The sequence below is a fragment of the Nannospalax galili genome, unplaced genomic scaffold, assembly GCF_000622305.1.
Source record: "Nannospalax galili isolate Female #2095 unplaced genomic scaffold, S.galili_v1.0 scaffold344, whole genome shotgun sequence".
NCBI classification, from domain to species: Eukaryota; Metazoa; Chordata; class Mammalia; order Rodentia; family Spalacidae; genus Nannospalax; species Nannospalax galili.
In genome coordinates, this window is record NW_008352153.1 from 583,332 (window position 1) to 609,923 (window position 26,592).

The window sequence follows — 26,592 nt, forward strand, 5'->3', positions numbered from 1 at the left end:
TGACTTATGTATATTGAACTATCCCTGCATCTCTGGCATAAAGCTGACTCAGTCATGGTGGATGATCTTTTTGATGTGTGTCTTTATGCAGTTTGCAAGTATCTTGTTGAGAATTTTTGCATCTATGTTCATTAGGGATATGGGTCTATAGTTTTCCTTTTTGGTTGTATCTTTACCTGGCTTTGGTATTAGAGTGATGCTGACCTCATAGAAGGAATTTGGAAGTTCTCCCTTCATTTCTATATTTTTGAATAAATTAAGTAGTATTTATTTGATGGAGATCTTTTTTAAATGTCTGATAGAATTCTGCTTTAAATCCATTTGGTCCTGGGCTTTTTTTAGTCAGGAGGTTTTGTATTACTGTTTCAATTTCTTTTTGTGTTATGGGTCTGTTTACACTATTAATGTCTTCTTGGTTTAGTTTTGGTGGTTCACGTGCCTTTAGATATCCATCCATTTCAAATTTAGTAGCATATAGGTTTTTAAAGTATTCCCTTATGATGTTCTGTATCTTTCTGGTGTCTATTGTGATGTCTCCTCTTTCATCTCTGGTTTTGTTGATTTGGAGGTGCTCTTTCTTTCTTGTGGTTAACTGGGCTAGCGGTCTGTCAATTTTCTTTAACTTTTCAAAGAACCAGGTCTTGGAATTCTTGATTCTTTGTTTCAATTTCATTAATTTCTGCCCTGATTTTTGTTATTTCTTCTTGTCTGCTGGGTTTGGGTTTTCTTTGCCGCGCCAGCACGTCAAGCTCTGAGTATTCTGGGCAGAGGGTGTCAGGATTGAGTGGTTAACTGGGCTAGCGGTCTGTCAATTTTCTTTAACTTTTCAAAGAACCAGGTCTTGGAATTCTTGATTCTTTGTTTCAATTTCATTAATTTCTGCCCTGATTTTTGTTATTTCTTCTTGTCTGCTGGGTTTGGGTTTTCTTTGCCGCGCCAGCACGTCAAGCTCTGAGTATTCTGGGCAGAGGGTGTCAGGATTGAACACACACTCACACCATCATGGAGTGGGAGGAAGGACTCTCTTTATTGCTTGAGACAAGGGTTTAAATACCTTTTCAGTAAAAGAGGTGGAGTCAGGACACATGATAATTGGGCATTCCCCTGATCACCTGACTGTAAGGCTAGTTTTGGGTCAGGGTGTACTTTTCTCAGAATCAGGAGGAAGTCCTTGTGATAAACAATTCCAGGAAATACCACAGATACCCAAGCTCTTATAAGGGGGAGGCGGAGGTCACGACGCCATGTCCCTGCATTCCTTTGCTGTTGCTTTTCAAGTGTGTTGAATTGCAACATTGAGTCATTTACTTGTGTTCTTTCTGATTTTTTGATGTAGGCACTTAGAGCTATAAACTTCCCTCTAAGGACCGCTTTCAGCGTGTCCCAGAGGTTTTGTTGTATTGTATTGTCCTTTTCATTTAATTCCAGGAATACTTTTATTTCTTTCTTAATTTCCCTTTTGACCCATTCATCATTCAGGAGTGTGTTGTTTAATCTCCCTGTGTTCCTGTGGTGATTAGGGCTTCTTCCAGTGGTGATTGTAAGCTTTATTGCATTGTGGTCTGATAGAATGCATGGAATTATTTCAATCTTTTTGTATTTGTTGAGGTTTGTTTTGTGCCCCAGTATATGGTCCATTTTGGAAAAGGAGCTGAGTAGAAATTATGGCCTTTGGTGGTTTGGTGGAATCCTCGGTAGATGTCTGTTAAGTCCATTTGATATATGGTATTGTTTAATTCAGATGTCTCTGTTAACTCTCTGCCCTGTTGACCTATCTAATGGAGACAGTGGGGCATTGAAGTCCCCTACTATTAATGAGTTGGGATTAATCTGGGTCTTAAAGTCCTGTAGTATTGTTTTTATGAAGTTGGGTGCACCAGAGTTTGGTCAATATATGTTCATGATTGTAATATCTTCTTGATTCATTGTCCCTTTGATCAAAATGAAGTGGCCCTCTTTGTCTCTTCTGATAAGTTTTAGTTTAAAATTCTATTTTGTGAGATATTAGAATTGCTATGACTGCTTTTTTCTTAGTGCCATTCGCTTGTTATATTTTTTTCCATCCTTTCACTTTGAGATAGTGTCTGTCCTTGAAAGTGCGATGAGTTTCTCGCAGACAACAAAAAGATGGGTTTTGTTTCTTAATCCATTCACCTACTTTGTGTCTTTTGACTGGGGAGTTCATTCTGTTAATCTTTAAAGTTATTAATGAAAGATGAGTATTGAATCCTGTCATTTTTTTGTTTGTTTGTTTACATTCTTGCTATAGCTGTACTTTTACACTGTTATACCCTCTTTGGAATTCTTTCTGCAACTCCTTGGGTATAGTCATTCCTTTCTTCAGGTCTTTGTATTGCTCCCAGAACTCTCTGTAGGGCTGGTTTTGTGGACATGAATTCCTTCAGCCTATTTATGTCATGGAAGATTTTTTCTTTCGCCTTTGCCTATAATAGACATTTTGGCTGGGTATAATAATCTGGTTTGGCATCTGTGGTCATTTAAAACTGGGAATACTTTGGTCCAGGCTCTTCTGGCTTTTATAGTTTGCACTGAAAAGTCAGCTGTAATCCTAATGTGACTTGTTTATATGTGACTAGTTTTTTCTCTTTTGCAGTTTTCAGTATTGTCTCTTTGTTTTGTACGTTCAGTGTTTTTATTATGATGTGCTGTGGAGAGTTTCTTTTCTGGTCCTGTCTGTTTGGTGTTCTATGTGCTTCTTGTATGTGTCTGGGCATGTCTTCCTTTAATTTTGGGAATTTTCTTGCATGATTCTGTTGAAGATGTGGTCCATGCCATTATCTTGGGCTGCTTCTCCTTCCTGTATGCCTATGATTTGTAACTTTGGTCTTTTTATGGTGTCACACAATTCCTGCATATTCCATTCTTGTGATTTCTTAAATTTTTCATAAGCTTTGCTTGAGTGGTCTAGTTTGTCCACTTTATCTTCCAGTCTTGATCCTCTGTTTTCCATTTCATTCATCCTATTGTTGAGGCTTTCTCCTGTCGTTTCTAATTGGCTTACTGAGTGTTTCACTTCCTTCTTCATTTCAGCCCGAGTATTTTTCAATATTTCTGTTTTCTTAATTCATTCCTAAGTTTATCTCTGTCTTCCTTCAGTTCTTTGATTTCTTTTTGTGTTCTTTAAATTCGCTGAATTCTTTTATCATGTTTATAATTGTTCTTTTGAGTCCCATGTCCTGCATTTTCTCTAGGGGGTTCTCATTGTGCTCCTCTAGAGTACTATTGGTATTTGGTGGGGATATGTTATTTTGGTTTTTCATGTTATTATTTTTTCTCTCGATTTTGACATGTGGATTTCTTTTGTAGTTTCTCATTCTTGTGTGAGACTTAAGCCTTAAAGTTTAGGTCTGCTGTTTTTTGTGAACTTTATATGTCTTTGTGGTTTACTTTTTGTGCATGAAAACCTGGTTTGTCTAAGCTTCTGGTTCTCTCTTTTGATTTCATATTGGAGTGGCCAGATTGCTTTTGTCTTCAGGAGTTCCCACAGAGGCCCAAGTCAGATTAGGATCAGATGGTCTCAGGGTTTCTCCTAAGGTCTGGATCCCTCCAGGAAAGATTTTGGCCTCACCCACTTGGGGGTTAGACTGGCCTGGGAGCCGGGCCCAGGAAAGATGCTGGTCTAGGGCAGCTGGTTGCCGTGTCACCCAGAGATGCCAAGGCAGATAGGGGCGGGAAGCTGCCCCAAGGCCTCCTGGGGAGTGCACTGAGGAGCTGGGTTGGTCTAGATGTAAAGGATCAGGAAAAAGAAAGGTCAGCTCCCGCATCCTGGACAAAGGCTGGAGGTTGGTGCAGGGCCAGGGAAGTAGAGGGAGGTGAGGGTGGGGCCAGGCCCAGAATTCTTCTGGGGACCCTAGAAGGAACTGAGTTGGTCTAGATGCAAAGGATCAGGAAGCAGTGGTGTTTACCTGGGTGTCTGGGGCGCCCAGACAAGGAATGGGACAGGTCCCAGGCTAGGAGGAGAGACCGGTGGGGGAGATGGGGAGGTGAATGAGGCTGAGGCAGTCAAGGTGCTGAGGGTGCAATGGACTTACCCAGGAGAGAGGCCTCTGGGTCCTGCAGGCCCAGGGAAGCAGAGGGAGGTGAGGGTGGGGCCAGGCCCAGGAGCAGTGCTCCTGGGGACCAGAGAAGGCACTGAGTTGGTCTGGGTGAAAAGGATCAGGAAGCATTATTGGTTCCCCAGGTGTCTGGAGCCCCCAGACAAGGAATGGGACAGGAACCAGGCTTGGAGGAGAGAACTGCGGGGGAGATGGGAGGGTGAGTGAGGCTGGGGGAATCAAGGTGCCGAGGGCGCGATGGACTTACTCGGGAGAGAGGCTTGCTGGTGGGAGAGAGCAGGACCCCCTTCTTAAAGCTGGATCTAACTCTGAGAAGCTGGTGTGGTCTGAGCCTGCCTGTTCTGCATGCACTGTTCTTCCTGGCAAGTGATAGAGCTGTTAGGAGGTGAGAATTTTGGAAGGAAATTTTCTGTTAAGGCTGAGAGCAGATGGGGAGAGGCCCTGGGAGGCTCAGAAGTGCTTTAGGCACTATTCTGGTGGTTTCTGGCCCCACCTGAAGATCTATTTCATGTTCATACCTCTGAGAAGTGAGGCAGGTTCTTCTCCCAAGGCCATGTAGCTGATGTAGGAGAGCTGGCTGATTTGGGAGGGTTTTCTTTTTGCATGTATAGTGCTGCTCTTGGCTGTCTTCCAGTGGTTAAAACACTGGCTGCTCTTGCAGAGGACCCAGGTTTGATACCCAGTACCCACATGGCAGCTAACAACTGTCCTTAACTTCAATTCCAGGGGATCTGCTGCTGCCTTCTGATCTCTGTGGGCATCACATGACATGGGTGTACTTACATACATGCAAGTAATACACTCATACACATAAAAACTAAAAATAATAAAATATTGAAAAGTAAGGCATTGCATTAGTACAAAAACTTTGAGTGCAGAGCCTTCTGTCTTGCTTGCTGCTGTGCCTCAAGCCTTGTGTACACTGCCCTGCACAAAGTAGGTGCTTGAAGGAGTTAATGAACGAACTCCGGGGAGACCTCATTCTTTTGATTTTCTTCTCTTGCTCATTTTTATTTCTTCTTTCATTTTTTAAAATTTTACTTTACTTTTTAATTTTGACTTGGTAGTATCAATTTCTTAATGGTAATCATCTTAATATGGATAAATTCTAAGTATTGCTCTGGGACCAACTGTTACTATCAGTGTTTACTATTTTCATTTTCTTTCTTTCTTTTTTTTTTTGGTCTTTTTGAGACAGTCTCCAGCTGGCCTAGATTCACTAAGGATACCAGACTGGCCTCAAACTCACAGAGATCTGCCAGCCTCTGCCTCCCGAGTGCTGGGATTAAGGTTTAAAGCCGTCTGCAACCACACCAGGCTATTTTCATTTTCTTAATTCTAGGAAGATTGGTCTAGATTAGGGGTTAAAAATTCAGCTGCCTTTAGGGATTGTGAGAGAGTAGGTCAAATTCTCCAGGGAGTGGGAGGAAGAGGGTAATGGAATACACGTGATAAGAAAACAGCATGGGGCACTATTCTTTTTTCTTTTTAATTGCTGTGACAAAGCACTCTGACCAATACCAACTTGGGGAAGAAAGGGTTTATTTTATTTGGCTTATAAGCACAGTCCATCAAGAGAAGCCAACATAGGAACTCAGGGCTGGAACCTGGAGCACATGCCATGGAGGAACACTCCTTACTGACTTGCTCCCCTGGCCTGTGCTCAACCTGCTTTCTTATACAATACAGGACCACCTGCCCAGAGTGGCACCACCCACAGTGGACTGGGCCCTCCCTTATCACTTAACAATCAGGAAAATGCCCCACAGACATGACCACAGCCCAGTTCAATGGAGGAAATTCTCCAGTTCAGGTCTGGTCTATCCAGGTATGTCAAGTTGACAACTAAAGCTATCTAGCACAGGGAAACCAGCCAGAGGGTGGGGGGCATAGGGAAGGACAGTGTGGAAGAACAACAAATAATATAGTTAGTTACACATATGCATGGAAACGCTGTGGTGAAAAATAGCATATTTTATGCTAACCTAGAAAAAACTGATGACTTTTTTAAATGATAGGAAATGAAACAAAAGGCATTCTACCCATGAGTAGAAGTGGGTCGTGGGTGCAGACTCAGTTTAGGGGAAGGCAGGTTATGTAAATGAGTGAAACTGGGCATGATACAGTATGAGTTGTAGGGACTTGGGTATAATTAATGCTCCATTGGAGAACTTCTTGCTAACCTTTAATGAAAATTGTTGAGCTGTGGTTACATTTGACCAGGAACAGACTTGTGTTATTTTAGCCTAATTGTTCTTGAAGTTGGCCACACTTGAGTATTGCTGAAGGACTACTTTTAAAATATGGATACACAGAGCCTCCTCTTGGAAATTCTAAAATTCCAAAAGCTTCCCAGGTGCTTCTAATGAGCAGCAGGTTGTGAATGACTAATTGCAATCTAACTAGAATGTTTTTCACATTCAGTTTTAGAAACAACTAATGCTTGTTTAGAAACAGCCAGCACACAATGATCAAGGGTGGCTTCAACTTGCAGACAAACAAATCTTTCTGTAAGTGAGCTTCAATGAAGGTTCTTGCTGGGATAACCACCCAGGACAGTGGATTCCACATTGCCAACAAGAGGCCTTGAACTGTGCTCCTCATACCATGCGGTCCCCATTTATCATAACTTTGTTTCTCTTTATTCCCAGCACTGCTGGCCATATTTAAAGTTTCTGTGGTGAGTTCTGTTTGATGGCTGCCATAGCTTCCACAGTAGTTAGGTTTCAGTGTGTACATATTCACTTTCTTTGTAGGTGAGTTTTTCTTAGGATGCTGTCTAAGTTAGCTTCTCTATTGCTGTGATACAAATACTGACCAAAACTAGCGTGGGGAAGAAAGGGTTTATTTGGCTTACAGATCACAGTCCATCATCAAGGGAAGCCAAGGCAAGAACTTGGAGCATAGACCGTGGAGGAGTGCTGCTTGCTGGCTTGCTCCCCTGGCCCATGTTCAGCCTGCTTTTTTATACAACACAGGACCACCTGCCCAGGGATGCCACCACTCACAGTGGGCTTCCCCCACCCCCATCACTCAACAATCAAGAAACTGCTCCACAGATGTGGCCACAGGCCAAGTCAATAGAAACAATTCCCCTGTTCATTTTCCCTCTAAACCAGGTATGTCAAGTTGACAACTAAAGCATCCAGAACAGATGCCCATTCTAGGAGAGCATTTTATCCTAAAATTTGGGTATCTAAAATTGGGACTCCCTACCCTAACCACAGCCAGAAAGCATTCTCCTGTTTTAAAATAATGTTCTACAATGTGAGTTGAGAAAAAGAGCCTTTTGACTTTGTTTGCTTAGATGGTCAAATCTGCATTTAACTGTATTCTTACTATTTTTGAAGAATTAATTTTGTCCTATTAAGCATTGCATCTCTGACTTATCCTTCTTTCTCTGTCCTCTCGGTCTTCCATCAGTGCTTGCTTTCACAACCAAAGTTCTGGGCCATTCAGACGTCAGCCTTGATCCTCCGGACAAAACTTGAGAGAGGAAGCACACGCCGAGTGGAACGGGCAATGAGGCAGACACAGGTAGGAACTCAGCGGCGTGTGCTCGCTCTCTGTAAGCATGCACGTGTGTGGTGGGTGCAAGAATGAGATGCTTTGTGCTCCACTCACATTTTGCTCTTATTTGGAGTGCAGGTTCTAGAATTTCACTTGACCACAAAGCTCATTTCTGTCACTTTGTAGCTCTGTCACCTCAGCATTTAACCTCTGTTAAGCCTGAATTGCATTATATTTTTCCATGTTGGCCTCAAACTCACTATGTAGCTGAGGATGATCATGAACTTCTGGCCTTCCTGCTTCTACCTCCCATGTGCTGGGAATGAGCCCCACAGCCAGCTTGAATTTTTTTTTTTTTTTTTTTTTTTTGGTCTTTTTGAGGCAGGGTCTCCCCGTGGCCCCAGCTGTCCTGGAACTCACTGTGTAGACCAGGCTGGCCTTGAACTCACAGAGATCTGCCTGCCTCTGCTTCCAAGTGCTGGGACTACAGACATGCGCCACCATGCCCGGCCCAGCTTGCATCATCATCATCATCATCATTATTATTATTATTATTATTATTATTATTATTTTATCTTTTTGAGACAGGGTCTCCCTGTAATCACAGCTGGCTGGAACTTGCTATGTAGTCCAGACTGGCCTTGATCTGCCTGCTTCTGCCTCCTGGGATTAAAGGCATGCTCCACCACACCTGGCTTTGAATATTATGTTTTTGATAACAGATAGTGAGAATGTGCTTTGAGTAGGGGCACAGATTTCAAAGAAGAGTGAAGTGACTGTGTTACAGCGTTCTGCCCTTCTTTACCCTCCTGTGTTTGGGATCGCCCTCATCTCATCCACATGCTGCATTATTAAGACAGGTGTAAGTATTCTACTTGAACACATTTAGAGAGCTGTTATTTCTGCCTCTGCAGGGTGATACCTCAAGGAGAAAAAATGTTTTTATCTCCAACTCCCAAATTTTGGAAATTGGCCAGATCATGTCCCAGGATAAATACACAGTTTGTCTAGTTTTCTGTCATTGTTGAGCCACTTAACTCATAAGCTGAACTTTCGCCAATTTCTCTGATTCAGAGTGTGGTACTTTGGTGTTTGTTGAAATTTCTATTTCCCTTAAGAGTAAAGAAAATGATGTAAAATAACCTATGTATATATAAAACAATGGGTTTTTTGGGGTTAAAATTATTTTAATTTCTATAAAAATCTGTTCCCTTCTAGCATTGTGTGAAGTGCTGAAACAATAAACTGTTAGGGCGTGGGTTGGGGGGTGGAGCTAGAAGGGACTTTAAGGGACAAGCTTAATCTTGTCCTAGTCCTGTTGAAGAAATGCAGGTGTGGTGAATCAGGTGACTTGCCCAAATTTGTCTAGCCAGTTACTGACAGTCTCTCTGTACTATAACTTATAGTTGCAAGCAGTTGCATTGAAGGCTTGAATGACAAGTAGATTTCTAACTGAGTTACTCCAAAATTTCAAGAAAGTGCTGTACCACACATAAAGATACTAAAGGAAGATTATAAAAGCCACAAGGGAGAGGGGATTTCAAATTGAGGACAGTCCATACCCTGTCTTCTGAAGTCATTCTGAGCTGGAGTTCTTTATGTTTGTTAAATGTTCAAGGCTCTAATGGTTTTGGTGATGAAGAGGAAGAGAGGTGGTATGAAAGCCCTATTTACTGTAATGGCTGTGGTTTAGAAGCCTAAGTGAACGTAGAATTATATTCTTCAGTAATTACTTATCCTCTACTTTTTTTTTTTTGGTCTGAGATAGGGTTCCCCTGTAGCCCCAGCTGACCTGTATTAGCTATGGAGACCAGGCTGGTGTGGAACTCACAGAGATCTGCTTGCCTCTGCCTCCTGAGTGCTGGGATTAAAGGTGTGTGCTACTACGCCTGGCTTCCTCCACTTAAAAAAATATTTTTTGCTTATTATTTTTATGTGTATGAGTGTATTTCCTGCATATATATATGCACCCATTCCTAAAGTGCCTGCAAAGGTTGAAGAGGGTGTTGGATCCCCTGTAACTGGAGTTATGGATGATTGTTAGCCGCCATATGGGTTCTGGGATTTGAACCTAGGTCTTCTGCAAGAACAGCCAGTGCTTTTAACTGCTGAGCCATCTTTCCAACCTCTACTGTTTTTTTTAACCAGTAGAGTATGATTTTTCTCTATTATCCAGAATTCTCTTCCTCATCTATTCCATATCCATATAATGAGCATGTTCTCTATCATAAGATCACATCTTTTCCTTCTTTTGCTGGAGTTTAAATAATATATTATTCATGTAATCCAGATATAAATCAAATTAATTGAAACTCCATTAATTCATAGGACCATCCGGTGCCAAAACCCCCTCCCTCAAATCATGCAGACCAAATTTGTCATTGTCTTCTTGCTTTCATGTTAGCTGCTTTCATTTACTGTAAACACAGTTCAGCCATTGAGAGTTAATGTTGGACTCTTTTCTGTTCCTTATTGACATAAGCTTGTTAGTGAATTTTAATGACTCAATTACCTCTTAAACCTGTTAATTTATATTGTGAAGATCTGCTCTTGTCCATGTAGTTGTGCCTCTGTCACCCTTCAATATCTAAACATTGCATTGAATTTGAAGTTCAAGATTATAGCACTTTTCTGTCATTGGAGACTGTTCATACTGGAATTAGACTGTCTTACATATAACAGTTAACTCAGGTTTCACAATTTAAAAAATTAAAAAAAATTTTTTTGTGTATGAGTATTAGGCCTGTGTACACGTAAGTACACCTGTGTTGTACAGTGCCCCGGAGGTCAGAAGACGGCGTTGGATCCCCTGGAACCTGGAGTTAAGGACAGTTGTTAGCCACCATGTGGGTGCTGTGAATTGAACTTGGTCCTTTGGAAGAACAGCCAGTGGTCTTAACCACTAAGCCATTTCTCCAGTCCCAGATTTCACAGTTTTTAAGGGAATTGTTTGGGGAACATTTGCTGGTTTTTATTTTTATTATTATTATTTTTTTTGTTTTGAGACAGGCCATCATGTATGCCAGGCTAGTCCTAAACTATGTAGCCAAGGATGACCTTGAACCTTTGATCCTCCTGCTTTTACCCCACCCCCACTCAGTGTTGAGATTACTGGTATGCATTATTACATCAAGCTTTTAAACATATGTTCTTGATACTATATTGATCCTTTGAAGGAATGGGGACTTAAATTTTATTTTTTTATTTTTAATTATGTGCATTTGTATGTGTCTATGTTTGGTTTATGTGCACATACTTGTGTACCAGTGCCTAAAGAGTCCAGAGGTATAGGAGCCTCCTGGAACTGGAGTTATTGGTAGCTGTAAACCACCCATTGTAGGTGCTAGGAATTGAACTTGGGTCCTCTGCAAGAGCACTATGGGACTATACTTACTATGGCAGCATGCTTACTATGGTGAAGATTAGTGCCCTGCATAGGCTAAAATGTTTCTCTTAAAGGTTGGTTAGTTATTTGTCTACCTGACTGCTTAATTCTAATAATGATTAAGGGCATGCCATTACACAACCCTTGATTTTGGAATAAATTGATCACAGTGATAAACCGTCAGGATTTGTACCCGAAGCCTCCTTGTTTTGTGCTTGAATAATTTGAGGTCCTTTTTGACTTTTTTCTTAAGCATTAGTGGAATCAGTACACTTTTCAGGCATTATTTGTAACATCTGGACTCAGTTCATGGTTAGTAAGAGTAAAGTATGGTTTGCTTTTTCAAGTCATATCACTGTTCTTGTTTTCAATTCTAGAAATAATACTTGCTCATTATAAAAAGGTTTAAGCAGTACAGAAATGGAAAGTGAAAGCCAGAAGCTTTCTTTTCCTTTGTTTGTCTTACAGGTTCAACTTTGTAACTGCTTTCTGTCTGAGCAGAAATATGCTTTACCATAGGGCTTTTTTTTTTTTTGTCTTTTTGAGACAGGGTCTCCCTGTAGCCCCAGCTCCCCAGCTGGCCTAGAACTCACTATGTAGACCAGGCTGGCCTTCAATTCATAGAGATCTGCCTGCCTCTGCCTCCTGAGTGCTGGGATTAAAGACGTGGGCCATCACACCTGGCTCACCATAAGGGATCTTACAGTTTATGTTGCTCTATCCTTTTTCCTCTTATAATATTGCAGCTTGGTCAGCTCTGCATGCTATTACCTATCACTCTAGCTCATTCTTTCCAACAGCCACATGCCATGCATTAAATAGTTTATTTAGCCAATCCCTATTTTTGATTACTATTCATTGGTTTTCAAACTGTATATTAAATTTCTTTTTAATTTAAAATTTTATTTTTATTTTTAATTATACGTGTGTGCATGTACATGAATGTAGGAGTCTACAGAGGCCAGAAGAAGGTATCAAATGCCCTGGAGCTGGAGACATTTTGTGAAGAAGCTAGAGGGTGTCATGTGGGGAAGGCATGAAAACTTGTACAACTACCTGTTAAGAGGCAGCAGTTCTCGGACTGGTTTGTGAACCCCTGTGGGTCCTCAGTTCATACTTGCTTCATAGTGATACTGAGGTAGTCCTTGTCCTTTCCCCATGTTGGCATTGACAGCTTGTAGAAACAGTGTGTGGGGGGGCAAAACCAAATGCTGACCCCAGATCACGGTAGAGGCACCAGACTGAGCTAGTGGCCACTGTATGCTTCGATGCTACCCATTTATAGGTTTTCCTTATTTTTTTGTTTACACACACCTTTGGTGCTAGAGTACATGCTATGCTATTACGCCTTTACTCTTGAGAGCATGCTCTTGTAGCATTCTGCATGACCAAATGTGAAGTGCTCTTAGAGCTCCTGTTCTGCTGGTTCATGTCCAGTGTTGTCTCCAGGAAAGCTGAACCAGCAGTTTTTCCCAGTCAGCACTGTTTCTACATGAAAACTGCTGAGGCAAACTGGGCATTTGCCATAAACTTTCTGAAAATAAGTGAAATCAGGCATGGCAGCACAATGGCTTTAATCCCAGCTCTCAAGAGCCATAGGCAGGCCTAGTCTACACGGTGAGTTCCAAGCTAGTTAGAGCTACATAGTGAGACCCTGTTTCAGAAAAAAAGTGTGTGTGTATGTGTGTGTGTTTCGGGGGGGCAGTGTGGAAAGAAGACTCAGAGATTAAGAGCCCATATCGTTCTTTTCTATAAAGGGCCCAAATTTGGTTTCCAGCACCCACACGTGGTGGCTCATAACCACCTGTAACTCCAGCTCCAGGGGATTGATACCCTCTTTTTCTTTCAATGACACTATGCATATGTGTATATTCCCCTCCCCCCACATCCATGTAATTAAAACTATTTAAAGCAGATGTAAGCTCATCATGTCAAGGAAAATAATGGTGTTAATTATTCATGATAAAAGTTTGAGCTTTCATGAAAAAACCTGAGAGTTTTAGAAAACTGTAAGATAGACTGTATTAGTCACTTTTCTATTGCTGTGATAGAAACGCTGACCCAAGCAATTTATAGAAGGAAGAATTTGTTTGAGCTTACAGTTCCAGGGGAATTACAGTCCATCTTGGTGGGGAGGCATGGTGGCAGAGGTGGCTGGGGAAGAGGAGCAGAAGCTAAGCTCTACATCTTCCAGCAGGCACAGAAACAAAAACAAGAGAGACTGACCAGAGATGTGGCAAGGCTTAAGAACTCTCTAAACCCGCCCCCAGTGACGTGCTTCCTCCAGGATAGCCACACCTTCTAAAACCTCCCAAAACAGCGCCATCATCTGGGGACAAAATGTCCAAACACTTGGAGCCTATGGGGGACATTTTCATTCAAACCACCACATAGACCAATGAGTACTTTTGATTTTGGTTTTTGACCAGTGGATGTTCACGAACATTGATGGATAATATTTCAAATTCTACAGTGCACCTAGCTCTTAAGAGACCATATATATTGAATTTTGTTGTAGTATCAAAGAACAATGTCCACAATTAAAGTTACTAACAGACTCCTTCATCTTCCAAGTTGGTGTTTGGATAAGGCCAGATTTTCCTCTTCAAAATCCTGTGCTACAGCAGACTGCCTCAGCACCGGCTCCAAAACCACAGCTGTCCTCTGTTAAGCCTGACACATTTGCAGAATTGCAGGACAGTGTCGTTCTCATCAAGACTTGTTTTGTCTTGGGAAACAGTTTGTTTGCACAAAACATGTTAATCTTGTAATATAATTAATTTATTGCTTAGTTTTAGAATGGTTTTCTCAGTTTTAGGTTTTTTTTTGTTTGTTTTTGTTTATTTTTTTGTTTTGTCTTTTTGAGACAGGGTCTCCCTGTAGCCCCAGCTAGCCTGGAACTCACTATGTAGATCAGACTGGCCTTGAACTCACAGAGATCTATCTGCCTGTGCCTTCTGAGTGCTGGGATTAAAGGCATGCGCTACCACGTCCAGCCTCTCAGTTTTAGTTTTTAATATGGTAAAACTTGATAGGTCATAGCACATGGAAACAAACGTTTTTTGGAAGTTAGCAAGTTTAAAAGGACCTGAAGTACATGAAGTTGGGTGGAAGATAGCAAAAAGGGGTGCAGATAGGGGAGAGGATCTAAATACTATCAATATATTATATGAAATTCTCAAAATTCAATAAAAACAAAGTTAAGAAAAACTGATTAAGCTCGTGATCAGCATGCATTAAGTTAAAGATAGTGGTAAATAGTTGGCTAATACAAGAAGCCTGTAAAATGTATCCATGTTTATGGTAACAAAAATGAGGACTTATATTTCTGGATATGGCACCTGAAATCAAAAAGTTGTAGGACCGAGGACCCGAGGCATGGCTAGGGGAGGGGCATGGTCAGCCTGGCTGCTTGAGGCCGCCTCTCATGTTCCTCTCCTCTGCATCATGAAGAGATTTGGCTCTCCCAGCTCCCATTCCTAACAGTAACTGAGCATGTTATTGTCTAGGCTACACCTCAGTTCTTGTGTTATGGGATTTAAGTGTGAAAAAAATGTTCAGATGAAGTTCTCAGTATTTTTCCAGGGGAAGCTGCTTTTCATTTTCAGTCTATTTGTTGTCCACGTGGAGATGAGATAAGGCTTGAAAGAAGCTGCCAGCATTTTGGAGTCAGATAAGCTCACCTATTCTGCAGCTTTGGGACTTTGCACGTCTTTTTATTTCTCACAGCCGCTGTTTGCTAATTATGATGTAATACTGGGCTAGTGGTAAGTTTAAGGATGTTGTTGATTTAGTAGATTTTAATTATAATTTTCCTTCCTATTGGAAATTTTATTAGTCTTGAGAGTCTGAAGTGGCAGTCAGCTTGACATCTCTATTTGTAAATCACAGTGACTTCAGGCTCCTGTCAAAGCTGTTCCACCCTACTGTTTGATACATTTGGCTAAGTACTTATTTTTATGATAAATCCTGTCCTCCTACACATGAAGACGTACAAAGATTGCACAACAGAGCAGACATAAGGTGATCTGGCATGTGATCAGTCTGACCTTTTAAATTATCAGCTAGTTTCTGCTTGGCTCCTCAGAAAGCCCAAGAACACTTGGATATCCTTTTTGTGAGAATCAACTGCTCTCAGTGAAAGGGAAGGGCCTTTGGGCCCAGCTCTTCTTTTGAAGATATATGAGCCATACTTTCAAATAGAAGCACATAAAGTCTAAATCATAACAGATCTTGTTCAGAATTGTCCTTATAGTCTAAATCATTCTTTGTGTGTTAGCTTTAAATTTTGGCTTGAGCTTGTGTAGATTTTCTGGAAAATTCTTTACTGAAAACAGAACACCAAAACGAAGAGATACATCTTTGCATTCTGGGGTTAACTTTTACTAAACCCATTCTGTAGAGATACGCTCTGTCCTAGGAGACTGCAGCTCTGGAGATGTGGGAGGTGTTACTGCAGGGATGTTGTGGCTCCATATGCACACATACTTTTTCATAAAGTATAGGCGAGATTCTGGAGAAATGATCTTGAGAGGAAGGACAAAAACTTGAAAACGAGCCAGGGTAGTGGTATATACCTGTAATCCCAGCATTTAGGAAGGTTGAGACAGGAAGATTGCTGAAAGTTTGAGGCCTGCCAGGGCTCATAATAACACTATGTCTCAAAGAAAGAAAAAGAAATGAAATAAGATAAAAGAACATATCCCCCACAGGGCCAGTGAGATGGCTCAGCAGGTAAGAAGACTTACCCCAAGCCTGAGGACCAGAGTTTGATCCCAAACACCCACATGGTAGGAGAGAAAAAATTCTTGCAAGTTGTCCTGTGGCACTCGCCCATAAATAAAAAAGGCAATAGGAAATTAATCTGAAAAGAAAACCTCCCACAACTTGCAAGCATTCTCATGTCATAGTCTGTGTACCATGGGGCACCTGCTGTATGGAACGTTGTGAGTATGATTTACTTTTCCCCCTTCTCTGGGCCATGTCCTAGAGTGCTCTTTGCTCTGTTTTTCTTATTTGTCCCTATTTCTTTTTTAAATTTTATTTATTATTTTTATTTTATGTGTATGCGTGTATTGCATGCGTGTAGGTAATTGCACCTGTGGAGGTCAGAAGAGGCTGTTGGATCCCCTGGGACTGGAGTTACAGACAGTTGTTAGCTGCCATGTTGGTGCTGGGATTTGAACCCGGGTCTTCTGCAAGAACAACCAGTTTTCTTAACCTCTGAGCCATCTCTCCAGCCCCTTGTCCATATCTGTTTAGTCATTTTCCTGGAGTAGTAGACACTGTTACTTTCAATTCTTTGTTTGTTTAGGAGCCTGAGCCATTCTGAATGATTGGTTTAGGGGTATGCTTGTGTTTCTCTTTTGTCTTTCCTTAAAGACCACCTCCTCATGTTAGTTTTTGTTTATAACTAAGTGTCCATGACTTTCAGGTGTCCAGTTTAGAAAGTAGAAAGAAAAATGGGCAGGTACAGGAGTAGATAGGGCACACAGCTTTGGAGACCCCTACCAAAAATTCTGGGCTTACATGAACCTTGCAGTACACTCTCACTCTGTACATTGTTACAGTCTTGTTCGGCACACACGTAAACACACACACACACACACACACACACACACACACACACACGAGAGAATTTGCTCCCAGTGAATGGACATACTTGTGATCAGTGAATGATGCTGACATTAACCAACTCACCTTGAATGTATGAAAAAAAAAGAAAGCTCTCTTGACAGTCATCCTCATAGACTACCAAAAGTGCAAGAATTACTTTAAAAATCATCTTATGGATAAATACCACTGTGGTTAAATGATTCCCTCCCTCCCTCCACCACAGAGGTACTCCACCACACCTGGCCTTGGAGTTGTGGTTTTAATCTTTGTCTGTCCCTTATGTTTATGTTTAGATTACATTTTAAAAACTATACCTTATGGAGCTTGATAGATGTCTCAGTGGTTAAGAACACTGTCTGCTCTTACAGAGGACCTGGGTTTGACTCCTAGCACCCACATAGAGGCTAACAATTGTCCATAACTCCAGTTCCAGGGAATCCAATGCCCTCTTCTGACCTCTGTGGGCTTTGCACAACATGGGTGCACTTACATACTTGCAGACAACACACACGTACACATAAAATAAAAATAAATAAAAATGTTAAAAAAAAAAAAACCCAGGAAGATGGAAATACTATCTAGACCAGGAGTCAGCAAACTATTTCTATAAATGGTCACATAGTAAATACTTCAGCCTTAGGATCTCTTGGCTACTCGGCTTTGTTGGCTTAGTAGGTAGAACACAAAAGTAGCAATAGATCATGTAATGAGCAGGTGGGATTGTGGTCTTGGCAGCAACACGGTGGATTTGGCCCAAGGGCCCGAGATTGTTGACCTCTGATCTAAGTCACTATCCAGTTTCTCAACAGTATTTTCTTTTGGGCTCCCTCTCACAGCAGGGGTTTGAATTTCATTTATATCTGAGCAACAAATATTGCTCACACTTGGGAAATTATTTTGAAATATATATTAAAATATTAGTGACGTAATACTGTCACATCCATCATTCTTCTTAATGTATCATCATCAATGTCATTTAAAAGTACCGCCTAAATGCCCAATTAATTAAAATGTTTTGAAGTGGCAATTGTTCAGCTGTCAAGAAACCACCAAAGGGTATTAAAAACTGTTATTCTTAGCTGGGCATGGTGGTGCACGCGTTTAATCCCAGCACTCCAGAGGCAGAGGCAGGTGGATCTCTGTGAGTTCTGGTCTACATAGTGAGTTCCAGGACAGCTGGGGCTACAGGGAGACCCTGTCTCAAAAAGACCGAAAAAAAAAAAAAAAAAAAAAGCATGTGCTACATACTTAATATATTTTAGCTACTATTACAACAAACAACATGTATTTTCTTTGAAAACAAAAAAATTTTTACATGTAACTAATGATGTTATCTTTTAATTTTAAGTAATCTTTTTCTTTTTAAAAAGTGGCATGTTGGTTGAAAAAGCCTCCTTTTCATGAAGTAATCTGTGCTCTTATATGTTGTAACCACATGTCCTCAGCCAGAAGTTATTCTTTTCTACCCACATTGAAGCAGCACTGGGCAGAAACATGTAACCTTTTTGCTATTCTCTGTGAAGTAAGGCCAGAAAGCTTTGTCCAAGATGGTTGAGGCGTGTAGTTATGTCTCAATTTAGTCTGACTGACTGATTGAATAGAATCTTGGGTTGTCTAAGAAGTGATGTGTAATGAGTTTTTCTTCTGATACTTAAGCTCATTCTATAAGAGATTCTTGGTAACAAGTGGGTCTCCTGCCTAGTGTAAGAGAGTAACCCCAACACAGGAGCTGTGCAATTGCTTAGGAACTGGTCTTTCTGTGTTTGGGTCTGAATTAGCTCCTGTTCTCATCTTTATGATAAAGTACCTGACAAAGCAGCTAATGTGGGGAATTATTTTGTGTCATGGTTTCAGGGGACTTTAGTTCCTTGTGGCAGGGAAGGCATGGTGGTGGGAGCAGGAGGCAGCATTGTTGTTCACATATTAGCCCACCAAGAGACAGAGAGTTCTAGACCAGAATTAAAGGCAGATATAACAACCTTCAAAGGGTCACCCCTTGATGCCCACTGTTTCTAGCCAGGCCCTTGGCTCAAAGGTTCTATAACCTCCCAATACAGCACCACCAGCTAGGGATTGAGTTTTCAATCACATGAGCCTGTCAGGGACATTGCATATCAAATAGTAACAGGATTTTGTTAGGATATGTTAGATTCCTGTCCATATCTTTCTTCTTAGGACATTTATACTTGCTGTATCTTACTTCTTACATCTATTTTTTAAAGATTAATTTTGTAATAAATTGAAACAATTTGAAAGAAGGCACAAGTATGTAAGAACTTTTGTATCCTGATAATGTGGGAGAGTAAGTGGTCACGGTCACATGGTACTTTATCAGCTTCAGATAGAGTAAAGACATTACCCTGTATGATAGCTTTGTGCATTAGAATCAGAAAATGACATGTTAACAAGATCACTTGTTTATTATGAAAAAAAAGTCATGCTAAATCACCGTCGAAAGTTTGATATAAAAAAAATCAGTGTATTCAGTACAAACTGAATGACAAATCAGGAAGCAGAGAAAGATGACTATGGTAATGGGGCTGCTGTCCATGTGTTTGTCTAGGATTCCAGACGATATGTGTATCTAAGTTGTCATTTTGTATATGAGCTCTTTCATGACCAGTCACTTGACTACTGGATAGTGCCAGCTTTCGGCTTTGCAGTTGGCCTGGGTTCCTGTTTGCAGAGTCAGCTTCTCGGTCTTCTTGTCTGCTTCATGGTGTAGCCCCTGGGAGTTGTTATTCATTACCAGGTGGGGCATTTCAGTGCATCAGGGGAATTCTTCAGTGCACATCACTTGCAACTGCCTACTGCAGTATACAGATGGTTTTGAATGAATGGATGCCTGTCCTTATAGCCTTGTTGCTGGGGGTGAGAGAACTTGTTCTCTGTGTTAGGATAAACCTGCTTTTCCCTATTATTTAATTCCTGAGAGCATAATGCTCAGTGAAGTCTTCACATAGTTACTCTCTGATTGATGTTAAAGAGCATCATTGTCAAAAATGGCATCTTGTGAGATAGATACAATAAAGAACAATTGTTCTTAGAAAAATAAAAATGCTTGTTATTAAGATTAGTTCTTTGAAAGATTATATAAAATGTTAGCTCTTAACATTTTTAAGTGTACATGTTTATATAAATATTAACTTTAAAGTTTTTTAAATATTTAAAGGCACTTGCTAATCATGTGCACAGTCTTGGAATCAATTTCCAGGATACTCATGTGCATGCATTCACAGACACACACTGAAAGTGTAAATATTTTTTTGTCTTTTTTGAGACAGGGTCTCCCTGTAGCCCCAGCTGTCCAGGAACTCACTATGTAGACCAGGCTGGCCTTGAACTCACAGAGATCCGCCTGCCTCTGCTTCTCAAGTGCTGGGATTAAAGGCATGTGCCATCATGCCTGGCCATTTCTATAATTTTTACAGTAGGAATTTTTATATTAAAATTATTCACATACAGATTCTGATTATTGTATGTGTTCTTTAGGCTCTTGCAGACCAGTTCGAAGATAAAACTACATCTGTACTGGAACGTCTGAAGATTTTCTTTTGCTGTCAAGTGCCCCCTCACTGGGCTGTTCAGGTACTGGTTTGTCCTTGATCTGAAAAATACTTTATGGGTGCTGGTGAGATGGCTCAGTGATTAGGAGCACTGGCTGTTCTTGCAGAGGACCTAGGTTTGGTTCCCAGCAGCTGCATGGAGGCTAACAGCTGTCAGTAACTCCAGTTCCATGGGATCAGACGCCCTCTTCTGACTTCTGAGGGCATTGCATGACATGGGTGCACTTACATTCATGCAGGCAATACACTTATACACATTTGAAAAAATAAGGGGCTGGAGAGAAGCTCAGCAGTTATGAACACTGACTGTTCTTGCATAATACCCAGGTTCAAATCCCAGCACCCACATGGCAGCTAGCAACTGTCCGTAACTCCAGTTCCAGGGGATCTGACAGACGCCTTCTGTCCTCTGCAGGCGTTGCATGACACAGGTGCACTTACCTACTACATGCAGGCATAACACTCATACATATAAAAATAATAAATGAAATATTTAAAAAAATAGAATATTAAAAAAAGAAAAATACCTTGCATTAGAAAAGAAAATACATTAGAAAAGAATGATTTAAATTTATTTTTCTATGCCAGGCGCCTTTAATTCCAGCACTCAGGAGGCAGAGGCAGGCAGATCTCTGTGTGATTGAGGCCAGTCTTGTCTACCATCTACCTAGTGAGCTCCAGGTCAGCTGAGGTTACAGGGAGACCCTATCTCAAAAAGACCAAAAAAATAAAAAATTAAAAAAATTATTTTTGAATTTTCAAATATTTCATTGAAAATAAAAGCAGTTGGGGATTACTAATTATTTCAGATGACTGATTTGTTTAAAGTGATAATTTTAAAAACTTTTGGAAAAGTTTAAAAATATGTAGAATCCTAGTAATTAAAATAGGAGAACCATAAGTATTTTTGTTTTCTCTTTTATGAGCTGGAGTCTATTAAGAAAAGATTTGTAGGATTGGAGAGATGACTTAGCAGTTAAGAGCACTGACCGCTTTTGCAGAGGACCTGGGTTCACTTCCCTCCAGTTTCAGGGGCTCCAATATCCTCTTCTGGCTTCCGTGGGCTCTGCATGACATGGGTGCACTTACACACATGCAGGCAATACACTCATACACATAAAATAAAAATAATAAAATATTGAAGAAGAAAAGGTTTCTAAAAAATTATTTAATTTTTTATGTGTTTGAGTGCTTTGTCCACATGTATGTAAGTGTACCCATGTCATGCAATGCCTGAGGAAACAGATGTTAGCTACCATGTAGGTTCTGGGAACAAAAGCAGCCAGTACTCTTAATTTTAATGTAGCTCTAAGTGTAGGTAGTGAGAGACAAAAGGAGATAGGAAGGAGAGGAGGGAGAAAGTGAGTGGAAAGACAGTGTTAAGAGTAGATTGGGCTTTTCAAGAGAGTCATTTGCCTGTCTTCTTTTTTTGGTCTTTTTGAGACAGGGTCTCCCTGTAGCTCCAGTTGGCCTAGAACTCACTATGTAGACCAGACTGGCTTTGAACTCACAGAGATATGAAGGCATGCACCCCACGCCCAACTGCCTGCCTTCATTTTCAAAGAACAATTTATATTAAAAAGTTTAAGATTTATTTTTATTATTTATGTGTATGCATATTTATCTGTGTGAGTGTATGTGACAAGTGTGCAGGACAGAAGTGAGGAGGACAGAAGAGGGCATTGGATCCCCTGGAGTTGGAGTTACATGTAGTTGTGAGCCATCTGACGTGGGTGCTGGGAGTCAAACTTGGGTTCTCTGAAGGAGTAAGAAATAGTCTTAGCCACCAAACTATCTATCCATCCAGTCATGTTATATTTAGAAGTCTTTAAGGACTCTCTGCCAAAGAATAAACCTTTTAATGGTATTGTTTACAAAAAAGTAAATAAGTAAATAAATAATAAATAAATAAATAAAAGAAAGCATTGATCTGGCATTTTATGCTTTGAGATTTGCTTAGCTGCTCTCCTCTTTTTGAGGGTATGAGGGTAACTAGTGTATCTTCCAAAGTCCCATGTTGAGTTAGTGTGCTGGACTTCCTGTCCCCATGCCTCCTGAATCAGATATGCTTCCCCAGTCATAATATTGATATCACTGGTCTAGTTTCTTAACTTTATATAGAAGAAAATGAAGGCTCAGTGCAGTGAACTTTGCAGTGTTGGTCACACAACAGTATATGAACTAGATCCCTAGCGTGTTGACTTTTAGTCTAGTTTACCTCCTTTCTTACTTTGCTACCTAGTAACAATCTCCAGGTGCACTTGGCAGGATGCATACATTTTGTTCTACAATTTACACCTTACCTTATTTTATTGCAGCAATTTTATAAAATGTTCCAACTTTTACAGATGGGGACATTGTTGCACAGAATGATTAAATGGAATTAAATGATGTTATCCAGAGATTTCTAGATGGTTTAGTAACTGCTGGCATTTTAATCAGCTTCTTCTCTCTCTTATGGATTACACACAAGTAGTAATCTAGAATTAAAGATGCTACCTACTGTTCAGTGGCTTAGATTTCCCATTATGAGATTCATTAGAGTAGGTTAGAGTCTTAAACTGGGAAGTTTATTGCACTTTGAAATTAATCTTACATATTGAAGTAAAACAGGGCAGTAAAATGTTTTGCTGTAACACTCAGGAGTAGCTTTTTAAAGAGACTGTTAACTGTTTGAGTCTTTGGCATACATTTGCTCTTGATCTATGAAATTTGATAAATGTCTGCCCTGAATGGTTGGGGTTGGCCACTGTTTCAGTTTCTGAGTTATTATTAAAATAAAACATGTCTGTTGGGAGTATAGCTTTTTATGTGTTTCTGAATAGAAGCATTAGGAAACTTAAATACTGCCCAGATGCAATGTAAACTGGATGTTTATTTGCTTAGGAAGCTATGGTTTTAGAGTCCTTAGGCAATTTGATAAAATAATTTTTTATTGTTTTATTGTTAAATCACTTTTCTCCTATCATAGTGAGCACCTGTATCTTTATCTTTATGCATTATTTAAAAGATCAGGCAGTAACAGCAATTAATTGGGAGAAGTGTCTTTACACTAACTAGCCTTACCATATTGGATGCCACTGCTTTCTTCAAATAGAAATATTGGGGTGCTCACTACTTGAGCATCAAGGCTCATTGTCTCTTCTATGTCCTATATCCAGTGTTCGAAAAGATTTAATCAAATGCTCTGAAATTGCCAAATTCTATATTTGGCAACATTCCCTTTTTTACTCTGGGACTATCTTAGCTCATAGTTTTCTGATATATTCTATCTTACTTGTTTGTTTGTTTTGAGGTAGGGTCTCCTTGTAGTTCCTTCTGGCCTGGAACTATGTAGACGTTGGCCTCAGTCATACAGAGATCCACCTTGCTGCCTCCTTCCTATTCATTTTACTTTTACATTTTTCAGTCCCTGATCTTTTATATCCAATAGCTTATTGATTGATTGATTGGTTGATTGATTGATTGATTGACAGGGTCTCATGTATTCCAGGCTGCTCTGGGAACTTATTATGTAGCTGAGGATAACCTTGAAAGTCTGATCCTCCTGTCTCTACCTCCCAAGTACTTGGATTACAGGCATCCATTACTGTGCCAGGTTATGAGGTGCTGGGGATTAAAGCTAGGGCTTCTTGTATGCTAGGTGAGCACTCTACCAACTAAGCTGCATCTCTAACCTCTATTAACATCTTAATTCTTAAATGTGTACTGAATTTTCAGAGGGCAGTAAAGGCGTTATTCAAAGGGAAAATAGCACAGATCTCAGTAATGTGAAACTGTACCTTATTCAAGAGACTCACCTACTTTTTTTCATCTAATTTTCTTTTCATTTCTGTAGGATGAACCACTTATCAATTATAGTATATTTATTATTGAATATATTTACCAGGAATCGTGAAATTAAGTGACTCGGTTTACTAGAACGTGCCTACAATAAATAGACCTTCATGAGAAAGAGCCAGAGATGACCTCATGTGTAAAGTTCCTGAAGACTAATATACAGATTTTATAGCATTTGTACTGCCTGCTCAGAGGTTTAAAGGCTGATTTGTTGCATGGTACTTTTGTAAGTCAGGGATTCTCATATTTAGAATCTTTTTATTTTTTCCAATTAGCAATAATTGTGCCTCGGATAAACCTCATTGGCTACGATACTGCCACTGTGTAAAGCTGTATTTAGAATCTTTAGATAAGAAGTATTCTAATTTGCCTTCTATTGCTTTGATAAATACCATGACCAAAACCAACTTGGGGATGAAAGGGTTTATTTTACCTTCCAGCTCCCGGGTTATAGTCCCTCACTGAGGGAAGTCAGAGCAGGAACCTGGAGGTGGGAACTGAAGCACAGACCACAGAGGAGGAAGAGGAATGCTGGCTGCTTCCTGGCTTTCTTCTCCTGGCTTGCTCAGCTCCTTTTCTTATGCAGCCCAGGCCTACTTGCCCAGGGATGGTACCACCCACAGTGGGCTAGACCCTGCCTGCTACATCAATTAGCAGTTAAGAAAATGGCTCACAGACATGGTCAAGGCCAATCCAATGAAGGACTTCCTCAGTTGAGGGTCCCTTTTCTCAGGTGTCTCTAGTTTGTGTCAAGTTGACAAAAAGTAACCAGCACAAGAAGGAAATAATTGATTTTGTTTTTTTAAGTTGCGAATTCTTTAAAAATTTCATTTTCGTTCTTCATCCCCATAAAGAAGCTTGATGAAGTATGGTTTTTACAAATTCCTAGATGATAGAGGTTGAATGATAGAAGTGGCACATTTTTCACAATAAGCAAATCTTGGAAAGTAAGATGGGATGTACTTGCAAGTGAAGTGGGCCTCTCTTTCCATCGAAGTATTAATTACTCTCATTTGTTTTTTTCTAGCGTCAACTTGCAAGTTTGCTCTTTGAGTTGGGATGTACCAGGTCAGCCCTTCAGATATTTGAGAAGCTGGAAATGTGGGAAGATGTGGTCATCTGCTATGAAAGGACTGGGCAGCATGGCAAGGTGTGTAATAGTCAAGTCCTGTGCATTGGTGCAGGCCATCTTGCTTTGATGATCTTCTCCCCTGTTCTTTTTTTAAAAATTTATTTATTTATTTTTGGTCTTTTTGAGACAGGGTCTCCCTGTAGCTCCAACTGCCCTGGAACTCATTATGTAGACCAGGCTGGCCTTGAACTCACAAAGATCCGCCTGTCTCTGCCTCCCAAGTGCTGGGATTAAAGGTGTGCGCTACCACACCCGGCTCCCCTGTTTTTTTAAGAGCTCACTTTTGATAGTATTCACTTACCTTCCTTATTTGACTTAAGGCTTTTTAATGTTTTCTCTGTTTTGTGTTGGACAGTTTATGTGTCTGTAAAAGAGAAGCAGGGCTGGAGAGATGACTCAGAGTTAAGAACACTGGTTTTTCTTGCAGAGCTCCTGGGTTCTGTTCCCAGCATCCATATCACAGTTAACAGCTGTCTATAACTCCAGTTCCAGGGGATCTGCCACCCTCTTCTAGTGTTTGCATGCATTGCAGGCGAAACACTCATACACATAAAACTAAAAATTAAAATAAAAAAGAACCAGACAGAAGAGAAAAGTAGCCTGAAATTAATATATTTGACATTTTTAAAAGTAATAGTGAGGGGCTAGAAAGCTGGCCCAGCGGTTAAGAGCAGTGACTGCTCTTGCAGAGGACCCAGGTTTGTTTTCTAGAACCCATATGGTGACTAACAGCTACCTATAACTCCAGTCCAGGGATCCGACACCCTCTTCTGGCTTCAGAGGACATTGCGGGCACACAGAGTATTTATAGACATGCAGGTAAAACACTCATACACATAAAATGAAAAATTAAAAAAAAAAATGGGGGAGAAGTAGCTCAGCAGATAAGAACACTGACTCTTCTTGCAGAAGACCTGGATTCAAATCCCAGCACCCACATAGCAGCTAACAGCTGTCCACAACTCCAGTTCCAGGGGATCCGACAGTCTCTTCTGTCCTCTGCAGGCATTGCACGACACGGGTGCACTTACCTACATGCAGGCAATACACAAATACACACACACACACACACAAATTAAATAGAGGAAATATGAAAACTTTGAAGATATTGTATATTTTGGTTTATTTCCCTTATCAATGGGACAATTTTGAAGTGAAGTATCAGAATTTTAATTATTTCTGGTTTCCTGATGATCAAAGGCTGTGGACATGAGGGAGGTTACTTTGGAGGCAGAGCAGCTGGCTGGGCCTGTGTAAGACAATTCTAGGGTATGCCCAGCCCCCCCAAGGCAGAAGAATTGTCAAGTCTGTGATGCATATTTAATTCCACTCTTAAATTGGGTCAAGAGGGAAAATGTTGTAATATTTGCATCTGTTATTAATCTATTGTTTCTTCTCCTCATACATGAACCGTATGGTAAGAATAGTGGCTCTGCATTGTCAGTAGCCATAAAAATTGACACACTG

At 40.5% G+C, this 26,592-nt stretch overlaps 1 protein-coding gene and 1 pseudogene across 3 annotated transcripts in view; one reads left to right on the forward strand and one right to left on the reverse strand.

Moving 5' to 3' along the window:
• Positions 1–26,592, forward strand: part of Ttc27 (tetratricopeptide repeat domain 27) — a 170,925-nt gene that overhangs the window by 64,696 nt on the left and 79,637 nt on the right. For 2 of the 3 annotated variants that reach the window (XM_008849048.3, XM_029554057.1), the window contains exons 10-12: positions 7,500–7,613; positions 20,080–20,175; positions 25,021–25,143. In XM_008849048.3, coding sequence (XP_008847270.1) covers positions 7,500–7,613; positions 20,080–20,175; positions 25,021–25,143 — 333 coding nt within the window. The remainder of the gene's footprint in view (positions 1–7,499; positions 7,614–20,079; positions 20,176–25,020; positions 25,144–26,592) is intronic. The other variant, XM_029554058.1, reaches the window with a different exon arrangement.
• Positions 24,214–24,325, reverse strand: LOC115066960 (annotated as a pseudogene).